A 17395-nucleotide genomic window follows, 5' to 3' on the forward strand; every position below is an offset into this window, starting at 1 on the left:
TATTGGAAGCCGGCTATCAGAAAGGCTAGACACAGAACAGCAAAGGCATATTCCGTGGTGTCCTTATCAGACTACATACTGCATTCGCCAAACGACGGCAACTTGAAGTCTTTGGGGTTGCTCCATTTCGTAACCTCAACATGGTGGAATCCCGATTCCCGCCGAGTTGGGTAGTTACCACATGTGAGAAGGTCGAGACAAACCTGTCTCCTCTATCTCTTCGCTCTTTCCTCCACAGGAAAATTGTGCTTATCTAGCTTTTGGAAGGACCATCCGTCAAAATGGCGATACCTTCCATGTGATTTCGAGATCCGAATAACCCGCTCCTGCCATCACAACATCCGAGTCCTTCCGTATCGCATCTCTCAAAGTTTCGACTTTGCTGACTGGCAATGCTGGATCTCGGCACTCACGAAGTTGTCGGTCCCGACCATGACATTGAATCTTGTGGTCTGGTTTCTCCCACAATTTACTCAAGCAAGAGGGGATGATTTCCATCATCTCATCTTCCCCATTCAACAATTGCCCCCTCGCCTTATCTGGATACTTACTGAAACAAAAGCCTTCCAGCAAGCGGCCCAGTCATCGTGATAGATTACTTTATACGGAGGGTGAAGGCTGCGCTACGAAGTCACTCGATTAGTTATCGTCATCTCTGCTTTTATTTGTTCAATCCGCTGTTGTGCTGGTGGTTGGGAAAAGGTCCGTCCCGGCAGCACCCCCAGGTCCCGCCTTCAATTCCACTGCGTCGTCTCTTTTCTTACGACCTCATCAGCCATGACTGTATTTGGCCAAGTTGTATACGACGGTAGCCTCAGTCTGCTTGTTGCAGGTCTTCTTGACGAATGACTTGGATTTTTGCTAATCGTTCTGACCCAACTCGCTGTCTAGACCTTCTCCCCCTCCGGGAACCGCTCCGTGATCTTGACCCACAAGTCGGACTGGAAGCACATGTTGACATTGAATTCATGCCACGGGTTCTTGGGCTCCACGAGCTGGAGATCGAAGCGACGGAAGAACTAGGGCAAGGCGTAGTCAGTATCGGATCGCAAAAGGGGGTGTACTGGCACTTGCTTACCTCGAAAAACACCTTGCTCAACTCCATCAGCGCCACAGGCTTGCCCAAGCACGCCCACCTGCCATAGCCAAACACCATCTCGGTGGTCTGCTGCATCTCCAGCCTCTTGGCCGGCTCGGCATTCAGCCATCTCTCGGGGCGGAAGACGTCGGCATCTTCGCCAAAGACATCTCTTCTCCGGATCAGGCCGCCAAAGTTGTGGCCAACGCGAGTGCCCTCGGGAATGAACATGCCGTTGATGAAGTCTCCGCCCTTGGGTGGTGACTTCATGCATAACCCGGAGAAAGGTGCTTGCATGCGCAGTCCTTCATAGACGCATGCCTGCAAGTACTCCAAGTGCTTCGCCTCTTCGGCTCTGATGGGGCTCGAAACCTCCCCCTCCTTAACCGCCCTGTCGATTTCCTCCAGCAACCGCACATACGCCTTCTTGCTCGTCGCCAAATGGAAAAAGGTCGACCTGATCGCCACTGCCGTCGTGTCGCTGCCCGCTAGAATTTGGAACAGGACCTCGACCTCGCACGCCTGCTGCTCAATGCCATGCCTAACAAAGCTCCCCAACATGTCCTTGCGATCCTCCGCCTTCTCGCCAAACCTTTTCGCCACCATCTCCCTCGCCATGCCCATGACCCTCCCCATACCATTCGCGTCACTATGCTTCGGCCCAAACCACTGCAAGAACCACTTGGACAAAAAGATCTTCTGCAGCAGCGGGAGTTCCGCTATCAGGCTATTGGCCGGCACCGCCTTTATGACCGTGCTCGTCCACTCAAACTGATCCTTGTCCGTCTTCAGCCAGCCGAACTCCTTCCCGTACGCGATGCGCGTGATCACGTCCAAAGTGAAGAATTGCGTCACCTTAGCCAGGTCCATCCTCTTCAGGACGCCCCGCTCGTCATCCGAGATGTAGCGGGACTTGATATACTGAATCAGCATGCCGATTACCTCGTCGATATCGCCTTCCAAACCCGGGTTCTCGCGCCCACTGTACCCGAAAGATAAGCGTGCCTTGAACAAGTCGTGCGTCTTTGTGTTGGGCTCATCGAATAGTGAACCACCGCGCGGGTCGAGCGTCATGGCGCGGTACCAGTTTGATCGGCCCCAGGCAGAGCGGGCCCCGTTCATGTGCCGGATAATGGCCGGGTCATCGGTGATGAGGTCTGTAGTGCCGATGCGTACGAGGGGAGATTGGTATTGCTGGTTGAGGCGGCTGTAGCCGTCGGCGTGGTGACCCGAGAACAACACCTTCAGCATAAAAAGGGGGGAGAAGGAGGCGAGGAAGGGGCCCGGGAAGTGGGAGAGGCGCCGGTAGGTGATGGTGATGGAGACCAAGAGGTAGGCCACAAGAGAGGCGGCCAGGATGGGTAGGGCGTAGGGCCCTTGGGCGAGGGAAAGGAGTTCTTGGAGCATTTTGGCGATGGCAGTGCTTTCCGAGAGGTGCCAAACTGCAAGAGGAGACTTCTACGGAACTGGAGCTGGGACTGGAACACTATCGGCGTCGCACGCTCGACTTTATACCTTATCCCATGGTCCACAACTCTCAACGTAAGTGGAAGTCACATCCTTACCAAGTTTTGACTCCAAACCCTAACGTTCCAGTGCACTGGTGTCCTCCAGATTTGCACATATCGAGAGCCACCACATGCTACACGGTGGGGATTCCATAATCCAGAATGCGACTTCAGTCTGCATGTTTAGTAAACTAGAAAGAATCGGTGGGGGTTCAATGATACCGATTGAAGAATGAATCCACGACAGACAGCTCCCGGCATTTGTTCCGTGGCCGTTGTGGCGTCTTCGGTAGTCATGGATGAGTGTGACCCTTGCTGCTTTGCGTTACATCGATGCCAAAAATATGCACGCTGAAGGGGGAAACTGAATGATTGCGACTCTGTGATGCATCTGATGCCTGCCTCTATTCCAGGTTGAGGTACCAGATTACAAACTATCTGTGCACGACAGGATGGGACATTGTCTTGTGTCCATCATTGCTTCAAGTGTCGATATCAGGCCAATATTTCACCTCGGCATGACTTCCCCATGGGGATTGTTCGGTACCTCCATAGCTTACCTCCACTAACACTTCCAAGAGTAAACGTTAGACGCCAGTGAAGGTTGTCTTAGACGTGAACTCGAACGTCTTACCAGCGTGCTTCCATACGTGCGATTGTAAATACACCACGACTGGAGCATCTCGCCGTACTGTGATGGTAGTCCGGCGGTCCCTTCTTTCCTGCATGCAAGCAACATGCAACATCCCCAACCTGTCCGTGAACCGAAAACCCCAAATTCACAAAGAACAAAAGCAAAAGATAAATAATAATAAAAAATAAGAAATGTGTCCCGCCAGGAGTCGAACCTGGACCCTATTGCACAAACAGCCTTCACAGTGACCTTTGAAGTTGATTTTTACAGCACGCCCGTCTACGACCCAGGCCACTTGTCGGGCTGCGTAGTGTAGGTAGGGTGATGACCGCTTCCAGGACAAGAGAGGGACTATGGACTGTTGGTTATATACCTTTGTTTGAGTCGAGGTAAGTTTTGGTTCTGGGAAGGACATCCATCCATCAGCTGCATGCAGGACATTGGTTTCTTGTTCCCTATCATACCGACGTGTTCATCACGGCTCCCTCGTTGATCCCTCTACGTTTTTTTCGTTGCGAGGCACTCTCCATTTGTTACCTCTACATACCTAGCGCAGAGGTAGAGTTATTAAGGAGGTGATGCTTTGATAGCCCCTGTTAAGGTGTAGTCGATTGAATTCCGTCATCATCGCGCACGTCACCATCAATCATCCCCAGCAATCTCCAACGCTATTGCCGTCACCTTTCCAACCTACGTAGGTCTAGGGTATCTAACAGCCATCACCATGACCACAATTATCACCATAATCATCACCACCATCACCGACATCATCACTTTTCTCCAACCCCCCTCAAGTCTCCTCCTCCTGCACGCCTCTATATCGATACATCTCCATCGCCCCCGCCCCCCCCAGTGCCACCCCCTTAATCCCTCCCTCCCTCTCAATCCAAACCATCTGCACTTACACTACACTTACACTACACTACACTACACTGCACTGCTCCTCCCCAGCAGCCAATAGTCCCCCTTTTCATGCCATGTCGCCCGAGTCCTCCCTCCTCTCCAAAAACCTCACCTTCACCCCCGTCAACATACTCATGAAATACCTCTCCATGTTTTTTTCTTCGTCTCTTGGCATGTGGGTGACCTCGACCCGAAACTCGGCTACTAATCGCGGTATTACTTTCCAGACGATGAGCTCGGCTAGATGGCGGCCGGGACAGGTGCGTGCGCCGCCGCCGTAGGTGAGGTTTAGGTGGAGCATTTCTCTCAATCGTTTTCTCTCGACTTCTTCTTCTTCTTCTTCTTGTTCTGGAGTTGGGTGTAAGTTTGGTTGTTGATGCTTGGGGGCTGAGTTGGGTTCGGGCTTGGGATCGGAGTCGGGTTCGGACGGGGATCCGGACACCGACTCGGGGACGGGTGCGGGCTCGGAGTTGGGCGTGGGCTCGGGCTCAGACTCGGAATTGTCATTGGAGTTAACATGGGAGTTGAAGCCGGTGTTTGATGATGATGATGATGATGATGATGATGATGATGATGATGATGATGATGATGATGATGATGATGATGATGATGATGATGATGATGATGATGATGATGATGATGATGATGATGATGATGACGGGGCAACCACCGACTCGGATTATACACGTCCGCATCCTCCCCAAAGATTTCCTGGTTCCGATGCAGCGCCACAGGATTACACCCCACCGTCGTGCCCTCGGGGACCCAGTGGCCATGCAGCATGACGCCTCCACCGTCAAGGTCTCGCGGGACAGTCCTCGAAAGACTCATGGCGATGACAGGATGTAATCTCTGTGCCTCTTTGATGGCCGCCAGAGTATACGGGAGTTGCTTAGCCGCGGTATCGAACGGCACCGTCCCACCCCCCCGAAGATGGGAACCAACTTCTTCGGCAACCCTTGCTTGAACGGCCGCGTGTGTCCCAATCATGGCCATACAAGCCGTCAAAGCCGAGCAAAGCGTCTCATGTCCCGCGCCAAAGTTGGTCATTGCCATTCTGCGCAGGTACGTCTCGGTGAACTGCTCCGGCTTGGATTGATACAGTTTTATCAGATCTTCCAGGAGATCCTTCTTCCCTTTATCTTCCTCCATCTTACCCTTAGCTGGTTTATTCTTCTTGCTGCTCGGTTTCTTGACCACCTTCACCTCATCACTCATCCACAGCAGCGCAGCCATCGACACCCGTCTCGACACCTTCTGATAAACAGCCGTGAAAAACGGCTTGAACCCTTTGGGTGTAGCGAACGTGACACCCCAAGTATTCGACCACCACCTCGCCACTCCCTTTCCCATCCGTTCTCCCAAACCGAAGGGACCGCCTTCTAAGAACGAAAGGATCGTAATTCCCGGAAAAAGTCCAAATACCGACTTGCGCTTCCACCCCAAATACCCCTGGACACTGGTCCCCCCGTCGGACTTGTCGCGGATGTAACCCGGTGACCAGCTGAGGACTACGGCGCCGAGACACTCGACGGCGATGATGTGCATCCATTCCTTGAGGTCGACTTCTTGGCCTTGGAGGGTGCGCAGCTGGGCGATGGCGCGATCCAAGACGGCGTCGATTTGGGGTTCGAATTTCTTGAGGGAGGAGAGTTGGTAGAGCGGGCCGATGAGACGGCGTTGGAGGCGGTAGCGGGGGAGGTGGCGCTCGGAGAGGAGGTCGAGGGTGTCGGGGTGGTGTATCTGTAGAGGTAATTGGAGATTGGGAAAGGGGAACTTGAAGGGGGAAAATTTGAGGGAAAGGGTGGGTTTGGTGAGGAGGGTTGAGACTGCGTGCGTTGGGTTAGACTTGCAACTTGTGGGATTGGGAAAAGGGGGGAAAGAAGGGAACCTAAGCAAGGGAATGAACGTACGGTAAAAATCCGATTTCTCAAATCCACTTCCTGCACCTATCGAATCTCATTAGCACCATGTCACCACCTAGTGGTACTACACATCTCCTCCACTGACGAAAGTTGACAAAGAAGGAACCTACTATAAATAGTCTTAAACGCCTCCTTACTATCAAACCAAAGCTCATTGGGACCAACTCTCACCACCGGTCCATAGCGCTTATGTAGGCTTTTGCCCAACAGGTACATGCGACCGTTGCGGGCATGATAAGCATGCCAGATGTTGGAAAGGGCAGCTAGACGAGGCCCAGGGATGCCGGCGAGAGGATGAAAAAAGAGTCGGTATACTGCGATGGCGAGGATTGTGACTACTATGATGAAAAGAAGGGATGTGGTTGTCTTTAGAAGTAGTGATGTAATTCTCTTGAGAAGTGGTGTAGTTGTCTTGAGTAGTGAGATTGAAGTCGCGAGGACGTCTTGCAGTGTTGGCAAGGACATGGTGGTGAGTGAGGATGGGAGACTGGCGTTGAAAGTACAACAGGGGTATAACACCACTAGTAGGGACATGTTTCTTTGTTGTTAATGCGGAGAGGTAGATGGCTGGTCCCTTGTAGCCTCAATACTGTCAAATCAGTCTCGCGCAGTCTGTTAAATGAGCGATAGCGCTTTTGTATGATGATGAAGGTCCAATCTGTAAATGATTCTTCAGCCGGCGTCCATCATGTTTCTCGTCGTGGTGGTCGAGAGGCGGCGGTGTTGTTATGTTGTTGCCTAGCTTGGAGTGGTGGTGGATAACAACACAAACGAGAAATTTTGCTGAAACATGGAGAGCGACAGAGTTTGGATACGCTCCAGTTTATTCAGGGTTAGGGCTAGATATGTAATGTTAAGCAAAGGGGCGACGAATATCTGACACTGTCTGTCATCAAAAAGGCAGGTGAATGGGATTATGTATTGAATCACATAAGTTAAAGTGGCCTGCCAAGGAAAGGTAGTACATCATCATCACAACATGAACCGTCATTATTTGGATTCTCCTCCTTTTTCCTTGAATTGTCCTCCACGAATCATCGACTTACTGAGGAGGACCGAGGCTGAGGATATCCAATCCATCCTTCAACTGCGACTTGGTCGGCATCTTGTTGAGCTGCATCATCTGGGCACACTGAGCCATGGCGGGATCCTTGCCCATACTTGCCATGGCCACAACCGTCTCTCCCTTGGTGTAATAAGCCACCCACTTGCCCTGGTCAGGCTCGCCCTGGAGAACAAGGTCATCCCATCCGTGGTTCGAGTTTCCGCAGTACCGAAGCTGTGCGCCAAGCGCGCTCCAGAACACCGGGGTGAAGAACTCGGGCTTCAGGTTGGGGTGCACGATATGGTTGGCCACTGTACGGCCAGCGTTTTGAGCGACGTTGTAATGCTCAATACGGACGTATTTGCCGTCGCCGCCGGGGCCATGGTAGGGATACGAGGCAATGTCGCCAATGGCGTACACATCCTTGAGCCCAACAACCGAAAAGCTCTCGTCGACCTTCAAGCTGCCGTCGTCCTCCAGGCGGACAACACTGTTTTCCTTGAGGTACTCGGTAGCTGGCGAAACGCCGACGCCCAGAATGACCATGTCGGCATCAAGCTTGGTTCCGTCCTTGAGATGGACTGAGCCAACCTTGGAGGGGTCGGCTGATGATGGCTCGGCCTTGTCGACGCCGGCCGACATGTAGAACTTGACACCCTTGGACTCGATGTTCTTCCTGACGATGGCTCCCACGCGCTCGCCGAGCACGCGCTCCAAGGGTTCCTTTTCCATTCCGATAATGGCCACATCATTTCCGTCGGACGTGCAAGCAGCGATCTCCATGCCGATAAAGGAAGAGCCAATGATGACAATCTTCTTGCCCTTCTTCTCGCCAATCGCCTCCTTGATGTTCTTGGCATCGTGGACATTGCGCAGGGTGAAGATGTTGCCCAAGACCTGGAAGCCTTGCAGAGGTAGTAGCTTGGGGGTGCCGCCAGTAGCAAGGACCAGTCTAGAGTAAGGGAGTTGTTGACCGGACTTGGTCTTGACTGTCTTGCCCCCAAAATCGACACCGACTACCTCGTCCTGGACAAAGTCAATGTCTCCGGTCTTGAACCATTCGGCATCGCGCCATTGTAGCTTGCTGAGATCGGTCATGAGCGTCTTGCTGAGCTTGGGGCGGTCAATGGGCAGGTAGCCCTCGTTGGTGACGACGGTGATGGGACCAGAGAAGCCTAGCTCACGTAATCCTTCCACGGCGCCGAGAGCACCGGAACCACCACCGACAACAACCACTCTGTCGGATAGAGGAGCTCCGGCAACCTTGCACTTGATCTTGGGCTTGCGATGGCCGGCCTTGATGGTCTCGGCATCACCCGTGATGTAGACAGCGCCGTCGCGTTCGGTGGCCTTGAAGACCGGGAGCGCATCGAGGGCAGGGGCGTTTTCAATATCGCCCGTCGTGGTGTTGAAGCAGGCTCCGTGCCAGGGGCAAGTCAGCTTTCCGTTGTGGCCCAGAACACCCTTGGCCAAGGGGGCACTACAGTCGCATTAGTAAAAAGGATTCTTTGAAGTCGAATGTCGTAGGCTACATACCCGTAGTGAGTACACCGAGGGCCAATGGCCTGGGTCTTGCCGGCGGCGTTGAGGAGGAGGACCTTTGCATCCAAACCCTCGACCTCGACCTCGTGCTTCTCGCCGGGTTGGAGGTTGAGAGAGGTGATGCCCTTGAGCTTGTATTCTTGCGCCATTGTGAAGCGTGGTGTCGACGAGAAGGGACGCGTTGTTGTAGTCGTTGTTGTTGTTGTTGTCGGTGTTGTTGTCGTTGTTGGAGTGCGTAGTAGAAGAGAGAATCGAGTCGCGAGGAGTTGTCGCTGGCAGGCTGCTGAGAGGGGTCGAGAGAGGGGTAGAGAGCGGGAGAGAGGCGGCAGTGCAATCATGGATGTCATCCGATGGCTGCAGTGGTCACAATTCGATTGATCGTGTAGAGCACAGTGGGGGAAGAAATTGAAGAGAGGGATGGAGGGGTCATGGTGAAGAAGAAGAAGAGGGTTCAGATACTACTGTAGTGAGTGGGAGGTACCTTGGCTACCTACGATGGGAGATGGGATCATGGGACTGGACGGGATCATTGATGTCACGGTAATCAAGAAACCATGATTGGTGAGCTCGCACTCAGTTGCTGTGTGCCATCAACAACTCACAATGGACAGGCCAGAAGTGGGATGAAGTAGCAGCGATGGGCTATCTGGAGGTACTTAAAGGTGCACCTTGATGGCCACTCACGATCCACAGTCAGAGGGTGCAACTGTGACAGATCTGGCAGCTTTTAATCTATGATGACTTCAAATAACATTATCGACCATTACAGCCACCCAAGGTCTACCATAGTTTAATAGACCTCAATAACTTGAATGAGGGTGGCATATCAACATGAAAGGGAGTGATGCTTGGAAACCAAACAATGTTCCAGGGAATGGGCCTGCTTGATGTACCAATTGGTAGAAGCTAGAGATAGCTCCCGCTCTTGAGGTTATGCGGGGAGTGTCCAGTCTGTCATGTCCAGTCGATGCCGTCATTGCAGTGGGTACCTACCTAGAGGTACCTACCTCTAGCACTATCGAAGCAATCTGATTGGTTCAATTCGGTTCTGTCAACAGGACGACACTGCAGCCAACTGAATGCTCCACGAATCCCCCCCTCTTCCTGCCGACCTACGGTTACGAACCTCGACAAAACACCATTCCATACTTCGGTCCTCTACCTACTTCGGCTCCCTACATAGAGTACACTAATCAACAGCCATCACAGCTTGCTCCCCTTGTCTATCCTCTTGGCCAACTGCCGCAATTCCTTGCGCAAAATCTTTCCACTCGGACTCTTGGGAATGGCATCAATAAACACCACTCCTCCCCGAAGCTTCTTGTGGTTGGCCACTTTGCTGGCAACCCAATCTACAATCTCCTCGGCCTTGAGAGTCGCATCGCCAGCCACGACATACGCCCTATTCCACTCGCTACATTAGCTTCTGATATCCGGCATCATGTTCGACTGACTCTTTTGACGGGACACTCACCGAGGAACTTCAGTCTCTTCACCGTCCACACCAATCACTGCCGCATCCGCAATCTTGGCATGGCTGACCAACAAGGCCTCCAGCTCGGCCGGTGCCACCTGGAGCCCCTTGTACTTGATGAGTTCCTGCGACTCCTTGTTAGTCATCCATGTTGTCCGTTGACCACCTACAAGTCACAGCAGGAAACCACCATCATCTCTTACCTTCTTTCGATCGACGATATAAAACTTGCCGTCTTTAAAGAGCCCGATATCCCCAGTGCAGAACCACCCATCCACAAAGGCCTCCTTGTTGGCTGCATCGTTCATATAATACCCCTTGGTCACGTTCGGTCCCTTGACCCAAAGCTCGCCCGCTTGCCCTGGTTCCACGTCCTTGCCATCATCATCAACAATGCGCGCCCGGCCATTCATCACCAGCATCGACACACTCCCTGTTTCGTCGTCGATCCCTCGCGGCATGGTTGTCATGGCGCCCGTCGTCTCGCTCAAACCCCATGTCTGCGTCAGATGTGCCTTGCCTTTTCCCAGATTCTTCCGCGCTGCCAGTTGGAGCTCCTTTCCCATGGGAGCTGCCCCCGCCACAGCCCACTCCACCGAGTCAAACTGATCGGTCACCAGAGGGCTTTTGGCAATGGCCAGGTATATGGGGGGTACCGAGACGAGCGTCGTGATCTGGTATTTCTTGCTGTACTCGAGGAACTTGACAAGGTTGAAGCGCGGCATCCAGTACAAGGTGCCGCCCACATAGAAGCTGTTGACAAAGTAGCCCTGCACTCCCGCAATGTGGGCCGCCGGCAAGTGGGCAATGGTCCGGTAGTCCGCCGACATATCCCGTCCCCTTGCCTTCTCATACTCTCGAGCCGGATCCAGCACAAGACATGCCTGGCTTACCATGTTGGTGTGCGAGAGCCTGCACATTTTAGGCAAGCCAGTGGTCCCGCTCGAAAAGAGAATGCAGATAATGCTGTTTTCAAGGGCTTTCGTGTCCGTGATACGTTGCCACTCCAAGGTTTTGGTGGAGATGGGAATGGGTCTTGACTGTTCAAGGTTGGTGAGTTCGAGGTGCGGCTGCGACCCCAGAACAAGGACTCGGGAGCCAGGAATGTTGGCCAGCTTTGCCGCGGCTGCAGCAACTTCCTTGGTGTCTTCGTTACACAGGACGAGCTTTGCCCCGATCTGCTTGATCTGCCCAGCGAGCTCGGTAGCCGTGGATGCCGGACTTGATGCCGAGAAGATGGCGCCCGCCGCGATGGTCGAATAGAACAGGCAGGGCAAGAGGAAGTGTCCTGACGAGATACACAACACCACATCTTTTTCCGGCCCGTCTTGACCAATGCCGTACCGTTGACGAAGGGTATAAGCCAGCCGCTTGACCAAGTGCCGAAGCTGGGCTTTACTGACTGCCTTGCTGGGATCGGCAGCGTCGGCGTGGACCACCGTGTCCTCCTTCGCTCCGCATGCTGATGAGTCTGCAAAGGCATCAGTAAAGTTCAACGGCTAATGCTGACAATGGTTCCTTGGCCAGGGTGCGTTACCAAAGAGGAGAGACAACAGGTCAAGCTGTGGAAAGTCTCGCTGCTGCGATGCCTTGTAAATGATGCCGGAAGACGTCTTCTCCACGATGGTCGCCATCTGGTTTATAATCCTGTCACTGTACAAGTGAAAACTACAAAGGCAAACCTTGTATGCAGCTCTCAAAACCCAATCTCGCAAGAAGCAGCATCTTATACCTGAAGGACGTTCGTTAGCGCCTGGCCTTACCCGCTTGGACACCGCAAGAACAGAAAGGAGGTCGCCGGCCGGCCATGTGTCTAACTTGTACGCTTTGCCGTTTTCGATAAAAGGGCGTTCTTTGGACAACCTGAACAGAGCTTATCGATCATTGAGGCGGCGAATGAGAGCTCATCCCAGCAATCTCTTTCCCCGCAAATCGGGGGGACTGCACGAGCATACTCAGCAAACCTCGGCACTTTCGGATTGACGTCAAGGATTCCATGTCGTTCTTTCGCTACACTACATATCTATGACACTACGTACAACTTATGTCCGAGACATGGGTAGTTATTTGTATTACAGCCGCATTGCCGGTGGCCGATAATGCCGGAGGCTGACCGCCCTTGATCGTCGCCCGGTTACCTCGGCACTCCACTATTAACCACATACCGTTCACCACTGATCGGGATCCGCATCCGCAAAAGTATCACCAATGGCAATCTCATCAAACCAAACCTGACGGAAGGGCTGAGAGCCAGAATAGCCCGAATCATACCAAGCATTGGCATAGAGACCGACTCGGAACTGGAATCTCACGTCGGTGTCGAGAGTCGTCTTGATGTCGTAGTGCTCGACGACCTTGGTTCCATCGTACCAGAGCTTGAAGAAGCCCGAGCTGTCGCTCCTCCAACTGACCTGCATCACAATCTTGTGCCAGGTACCAGCGCTGACATTGATGCCGGTGTCGAAAGGAGTGGTTGAGGGAGAGCAGAGCGTGCCACTCTTGACTCTGGTCATGAGACGGTTTCCATTGACCCAGACCATGGTCGTAGGCGACCACTCATCACAACTGCTGGAGCCAAAGTTGCCGATGAACTGAGCAAGGTTATAGGACTGCGCGGGGCTCGACTGCCAGTCGCCTTGCAGACGGAACATGAAGCCATAGAAGCGTGTCTCGCCCCGGGCGTAGCCGTTGAGAGTCCGCACTTCAGCGTGGTAGCGGCCCGAGTAGGAAGAGTCGTAGGTCTGCTCGAACTTGAGGGCTGTGCCTCCCTCGTATACCACGTTGGTCACTTCGGAGATCTTGCCCTTGTTTTCGGTCTGCTGGCCATCCCAGCCGCTGAGGGTGCCGTGGTTGCTGAAGATTTGGGTTCCCTGGACGAGGACGGGCGTCACGGCTGCGAGCGCGGCGATGAGCATATGTCGAATACCCATGTTGTGTCAAGAGATATCAGCGGCAATTACCGGGCGGGTCGGTATTTAATTGAGGAGGTAGCAAGGTTGGATGCTCATGAAGCTTCTCCAGGAGAGGATGGTCGGCTCATGGTCGACTTTTGTACTTTTCTCGCAGCATTACGGGGACGTTGAAGTTCTCAGCTGAAAGGGACATGAGTAAGAACCTCTTCGCATGCCGTGAGTAAGCAGCCACATATACAAGCTTACAATCCAATCGCGGCCTTCTTATGTTGGCTGCCTGGGCGGAATATTGGTGGCGTCTCCGGCGCTTACTAAGGTTAAACAGGCAGGTGGTATCAACAGAAGCCTTGGAAGTATCTTCACCGAATCGGGATGCCCTCACCATTTCCCATCATTCCTGCTCATGGGTACGTTACCCTGCTAGCGCATGGCCCCAGTCAAGTCGCTGTATCGCCAACAGATGGCAAGTCTGCCACAATACTCGCAGTTGCACAAGTACAAGCAATGGTTCATGGGTCACTCAGAGGAATGGGTATGGCTAACAAAGCACCATTGCGAAGACACATGCGGTTCAGGCTACATGCTCTCGACAGATCCGGGTCGAAATTCATCTCATTTCCTCGAAGACAAGATCGCGTCCAAGACATCAAAGGAGGTATACTCCAGTAGTTCTATGCCGGCACACAACATCGTATCTGTCCTACTACAGACACCCAACACTTCACAAATATTCAAGGCCATTCCCAAGCCGACACAGAACTCATATTCACCATCCAAAACTCAATCATGGGACATGCTCCTTTACCTCAGCCGAGCCGCCCAGCTTGTTTTCGTTGGTGCTGCGCCTACCAAGGCCAGTCGTGTCATGCTCAGTGTGGTTGACCACCTTCTCGGCAGCGGCATTGGCCTGTCTTTGAAGGTCCTCGCCCTCGAACATGAAGGTAAGCTCTTCGAGCGTCCGACCCATGGTTTCAGGGAACATGAAGTAAACAAAGCAGACCTCGAATGCGAGCCAGCAGCAGTACGAGATGAGGTACTTCCAGCCAACATTCTTGAGACCGATGGGGTTGACAAAGGTGGTGAAGAAGCCGGCCAAACGACCAAAGAGCTGGAAGACGGCGATACCACGGGAGCGCTCGGCATAGGGCCAGACTTCCACCATGTAGGCTGCCCTTTGAGTTAGTGATATCAACCTCTGAACGGAACATGATGTTCAACTTACTGTAGGTCAGGGCGTTATAACCCATGTTATAGCACGGCGAATACATGTAGATGAAGAAGAGGGTGGCGATGTTGGCCCCGTTATTGGGTGTGCCATTCGCCTTGCCTGTCATGGCGCGCTCCATGGAGACAGTCCATGCGATATAGCACAGCAGCAAGCTGATGGTGCAGGCCATGTACATGATACGACGTCTGATACGGGTGACAAGGAGCGAGACAGTCACACCGCAGAACAAACTCCAGCAGGCGATGGAGACGTTGATCTTTTGGATAAAGGTCGAGTCGGTGAAGCCAATCATCTTGAGGAGGTCGCCGAGGAAGTAGGAGATCAGGGTGTTTCCGGACCACTGGGTGAAGAGACCGAGCATGGACGAGATGAGAAGACGCTTGCGCATGCCCGGGGTCCGGAGGAGATCCATCCACGAGCTCTTGGAGACGGTTTCGTATTCGAGACGAATGACGGCTTGCATCTGGGCGAACTCGGCGGCGACAAATTCCTCACCGCGCTCCATTTCTCCGTGGTACTTTTTCAGAATGTCGTGGGCTTCTTGAGAGCGGTCTTTGGTGATTAGCCAGCGGGGACTCTCGGGGATGAAACTGCATTTTCTCAAGTCAGCGAATTCCGTTCTTTGGCCAACAAGACCCATGACTCAAGACGTACAAGACAAAGGCAAGTTGAAGCAGTGAAGGACAAATCTGGAGAAGCGAGGGGATTCTCCAGCCCCAATTGCTTGCGATGCTATTGGTGCCAAAGACAATGGCGGCAGCAACGATTTGCCCGACGAAATAGGACACGTTGAAGAGCGAGGTCAAGACGGGACGCTCTTTCGGGTAGGCAAGTTCGCCGATCAGGGAGGAGCCGGAGACGATGCAAGTGGGGATGCCGAAGCCGAGAATCATACGGGCGACGATGTACATGCCGACTGTTGATGATGGCGGTCAGTGTTGGCGTTTTCATGGTAATAAGGACAGAGAGGTGCTTACCATGCTGGGAGAAACCCTGAATGATGGCGCCCACAATCATGACGATGGAACCGAGAGCGATGGACCATCTTCGACCGAACCTGTCGTTGATGATGGGTACCAGGGGAAGAGACAAGATGGCACCAAGAGAGTATGCTGCGCTGATGATGCCTTTGAGAGCACCCTGCGGGTTGTCAAAGTCTGCAATACTGTGGTTAGCAACTGGAACCAGGACGGCACTACATCCATGTACCGCCCGGGCTGGCAGGCAGCAAAAGCAAAGAACGATTGAGGACTGGAGTAAAGATAAGAAAGAAGACTTGTTCCACTTACACTGGATCCAAGACTCCAAAATCTGCAGGGCGTTGATCATCTGGGAATCAAACCCCGACGTCAACTCGATGCCCATACATGTCGGGAAGAGCATAAAGTAGAGGAATCGCAGGTTGGGTTTCTTGTACCACGGGATTGGGTCCTCTTTGGCGAGGCGGGAGATGACGGGGTCGGAACCCCCAAAGTCACCACCTGCACCGCCCATTTTGAGATGATTATGTCGATGTCGGCCTCTGTTTTGCTACTGCTGTTGCTGGTAGGAGTGCTGTTGGTAGGAGAGGAGGAGGGAGAGGTTCGAGTTGCCCAAGGTTGGCGGCTGAGATGGTGATGGTTGGAAAGTGGAAAGCAAGAGAGCAGAGGGGACAGGAGTCTGTCTGTCTGGATGGCAGCCGGTAGTCTATCTATGTATGAATTGCACTTTGAACCGTGGACCGGCTGCCTGGATTCGATACTCTGGTTCAGCTACCTTCAGAGCAACCAGGTGATAGGTTGCGACTCCGCACATATATCAAACCGTCCGGAGGATCATGTACACTACCCCATCCCTGGCAGGATGTAGTGTACATACAACCACGGATCACTGTATCCTTAAGGCATGGCACACCTCGTTCGTTCGTGTGCGGGGAGGGAACACGGAAAGACTAATTCGGTACCGCACTCGATTTAACGAATCATGATGGTTGTTCCCCCACACCACAACCGGCACACCAAGCCTTCCCCAACTTTACTCTAACCGCTTCCGGGGATACTGGGCGACTAGGCGGGGGGGAACCATTGTTGGGTTGACAGCCTGAGGTGCCTAACTCTATCCGGTCGAAGATGACCAATGAGACTTGACATTGATGTTGCACATGCGCCGCCGCACGCCGCCGTCGTGTCGTCTTACCCCATCCCATCCCATGATTTACCTACTGGGTACACATAAAGATGGGGTTCTGGGGTTCTGGGGTTCTGGGGCAACCTCCCTGTTTTGCATGTACCGAGCGCTTGGCATTTTGTGGAGGTCTGGAGGAAGTCTGGGGTGGGATGGGGTAGAGAAGTAAAGAAAGGCTGCGGATTGGGTGATGACACGGAAAGGGAGGGGGGTAGACAGGCTTCCCCGGATAAATACCATGCAGTGTACTCACATGTGTAGATACCAAGCCGGGATAGAGGCTATTTGAGCCGTTAGCGTGTTTCCTGGTATGCCTGGATTGGACTGTCATCGTTCCTTTTTTCGAGCCCGATTGGAAAGACAAGGGAAAGATACTGGATGCGAAGATTTGAGTTGACATACGTAGTTCATATGCGAACCAATACGGACATGACTGGAATATTGGCGAACGGAGGCCAAGAAACTCCAAAGAGGAGAGAATCATCTGGGGGAGCCAAGCCTAATTAATGGTTTGTCAACCGGGCCGTCACCAGGGCCCGAACATGCTTCGGGGTCGATTGAAGGTCAAAGGTTGAAGTTCGAAAGCAAGACATGTGTGGCAAGGAAGAGGGAGAAGGATGGAAAGAAGGAGCATCAACCCCAGGGTAAGACGGACCAGCACGTTCGTCGTTCAGAAAGAATTTGGCTGATCTGGAATTCTGAATGGCTTACTTAACAGGAAGGAAGGAAGAAATATGTGTCGCTCTAGGGCGTTAAGTCTTGGTAGTGCCTTTCAGACTCGATCCCGTCGGGAACGCGGTTCCCCGTGGAATGTTCGTCTTGGTGCTTTGTCTTTGCTCTTTGCTCTTGTGGGAGAAGGAAAGTGAACTGACTAGTGGAAGTCTGACAGGCACATCGTGATAGTCTTGGAAGGTAGGTAGGTAGGTAGGTAGGGATGACTGGCTTATATACTTGCCAAGTCTCGACTCTATCCCGAGTTCCCC

General features: G+C 53.0%; 6 protein-coding genes across 6 annotated transcripts; all 6 read right to left on the reverse strand.

The window, feature by feature from the left end:
* Positions 1–887: 887 nt before the first annotated feature.
* On the reverse strand, positions 888–2485 carry NCU05848 (cytochrome P450 monooxygenase; the record flags this gene model as incomplete). Its single annotated transcript, XM_954746.1, has 2 exons — positions 888–1019; positions 1079–2485. 2 exons carry the CDS (start codon positions 2483–2485, stop codon positions 888–890), a joined length of 1539 nt encoding a protein of 512 aa, XP_959839.1.
* A 1705-nt stretch (positions 2486–4190) lies between these two features.
* On the reverse strand, positions 4191–6541 carry NCU05849 (hypothetical protein; the record flags this gene model as incomplete). The annotated part of the gene is made up of 4 exons (XM_954747.2): positions 6159–6541; positions 6037–6072; positions 4871–5952; positions 4191–4796 (listed from the first exon to the last, which is right to left on the reverse strand). Exons 1-4 carry the CDS (start codon positions 6511–6513, stop codon positions 4191–4193), a joined length of 2079 nt encoding a protein of 692 aa, XP_959840.1. The 5' UTR covers positions 6514–6541.
* Positions 6542–6843: 302 nt separating this feature from the next.
* On the reverse strand, positions 6844–9112 carry NCU05850 (rubredoxin-NAD(+) reductase). The gene is made up of 2 exons (XM_954748.3): positions 8630–9112; positions 6844–8573 (listed from the first exon to the last, which is right to left on the reverse strand). Exons 1-2 carry the CDS (start codon positions 8980–8982, stop codon positions 7091–7093), a joined length of 1836 nt encoding a protein of 611 aa, XP_959841.3. The 5' UTR covers positions 8983–9112; the 3' UTR covers positions 6844–7090.
* A 726-nt stretch (positions 9113–9838) lies between these two features.
* Positions 9839–11743, reverse strand: NCU05851 (4-coumarate-CoA ligase 1; the record flags this gene model as incomplete). Its single annotated transcript, XM_954749.1, has 4 exons — positions 9839–10037; positions 10110–10234; positions 10313–11580; positions 11647–11743. The coding sequence occupies 4 exons, from the start codon at positions 11741–11743 to the stop codon at positions 9839–9841; spliced, it is 1689 nt and encodes a 562-aa protein (XP_959842.1).
* A 227-nt stretch (positions 11744–11970) lies between these two features.
* On the reverse strand, positions 11971–13089 carry NCU05852 (glucuronan lyase A). Its single transcript, XM_954750.2, has one exon. The coding sequence runs from the start codon at positions 13037–13039 to the stop codon at positions 12278–12280; it is 762 nt and encodes a 253-aa protein (XP_959843.1). The 5' UTR covers positions 13040–13089; the 3' UTR covers positions 11971–12277.
* Positions 13090–13805: 716 nt separating this feature from the next.
* On the reverse strand, positions 13806–15743 carry NCU05853 (MFS sugar transporter; the record flags this gene model as incomplete). The annotated part of the gene is made up of 5 exons (XM_954751.1): positions 13806–14188; positions 14244–14839; positions 14904–15165; positions 15227–15406; positions 15539–15743. The coding sequence occupies 5 exons, from the start codon at positions 15741–15743 to the stop codon at positions 13806–13808; spliced, it is 1626 nt and encodes a 541-aa protein (XP_959844.1).
* Positions 15744–17395: the final 1652 nt, after the last annotated feature.

The sequence above is a fragment of the Neurospora crassa genome, linkage group VII (genome assembly GCF_000182925.2).
Source record: "Neurospora crassa OR74A linkage group VII, whole genome shotgun sequence".
Classification (NCBI taxonomy): Eukaryota; Fungi; Ascomycota; class Sordariomycetes; order Sordariales; family Sordariaceae; genus Neurospora; species Neurospora crassa.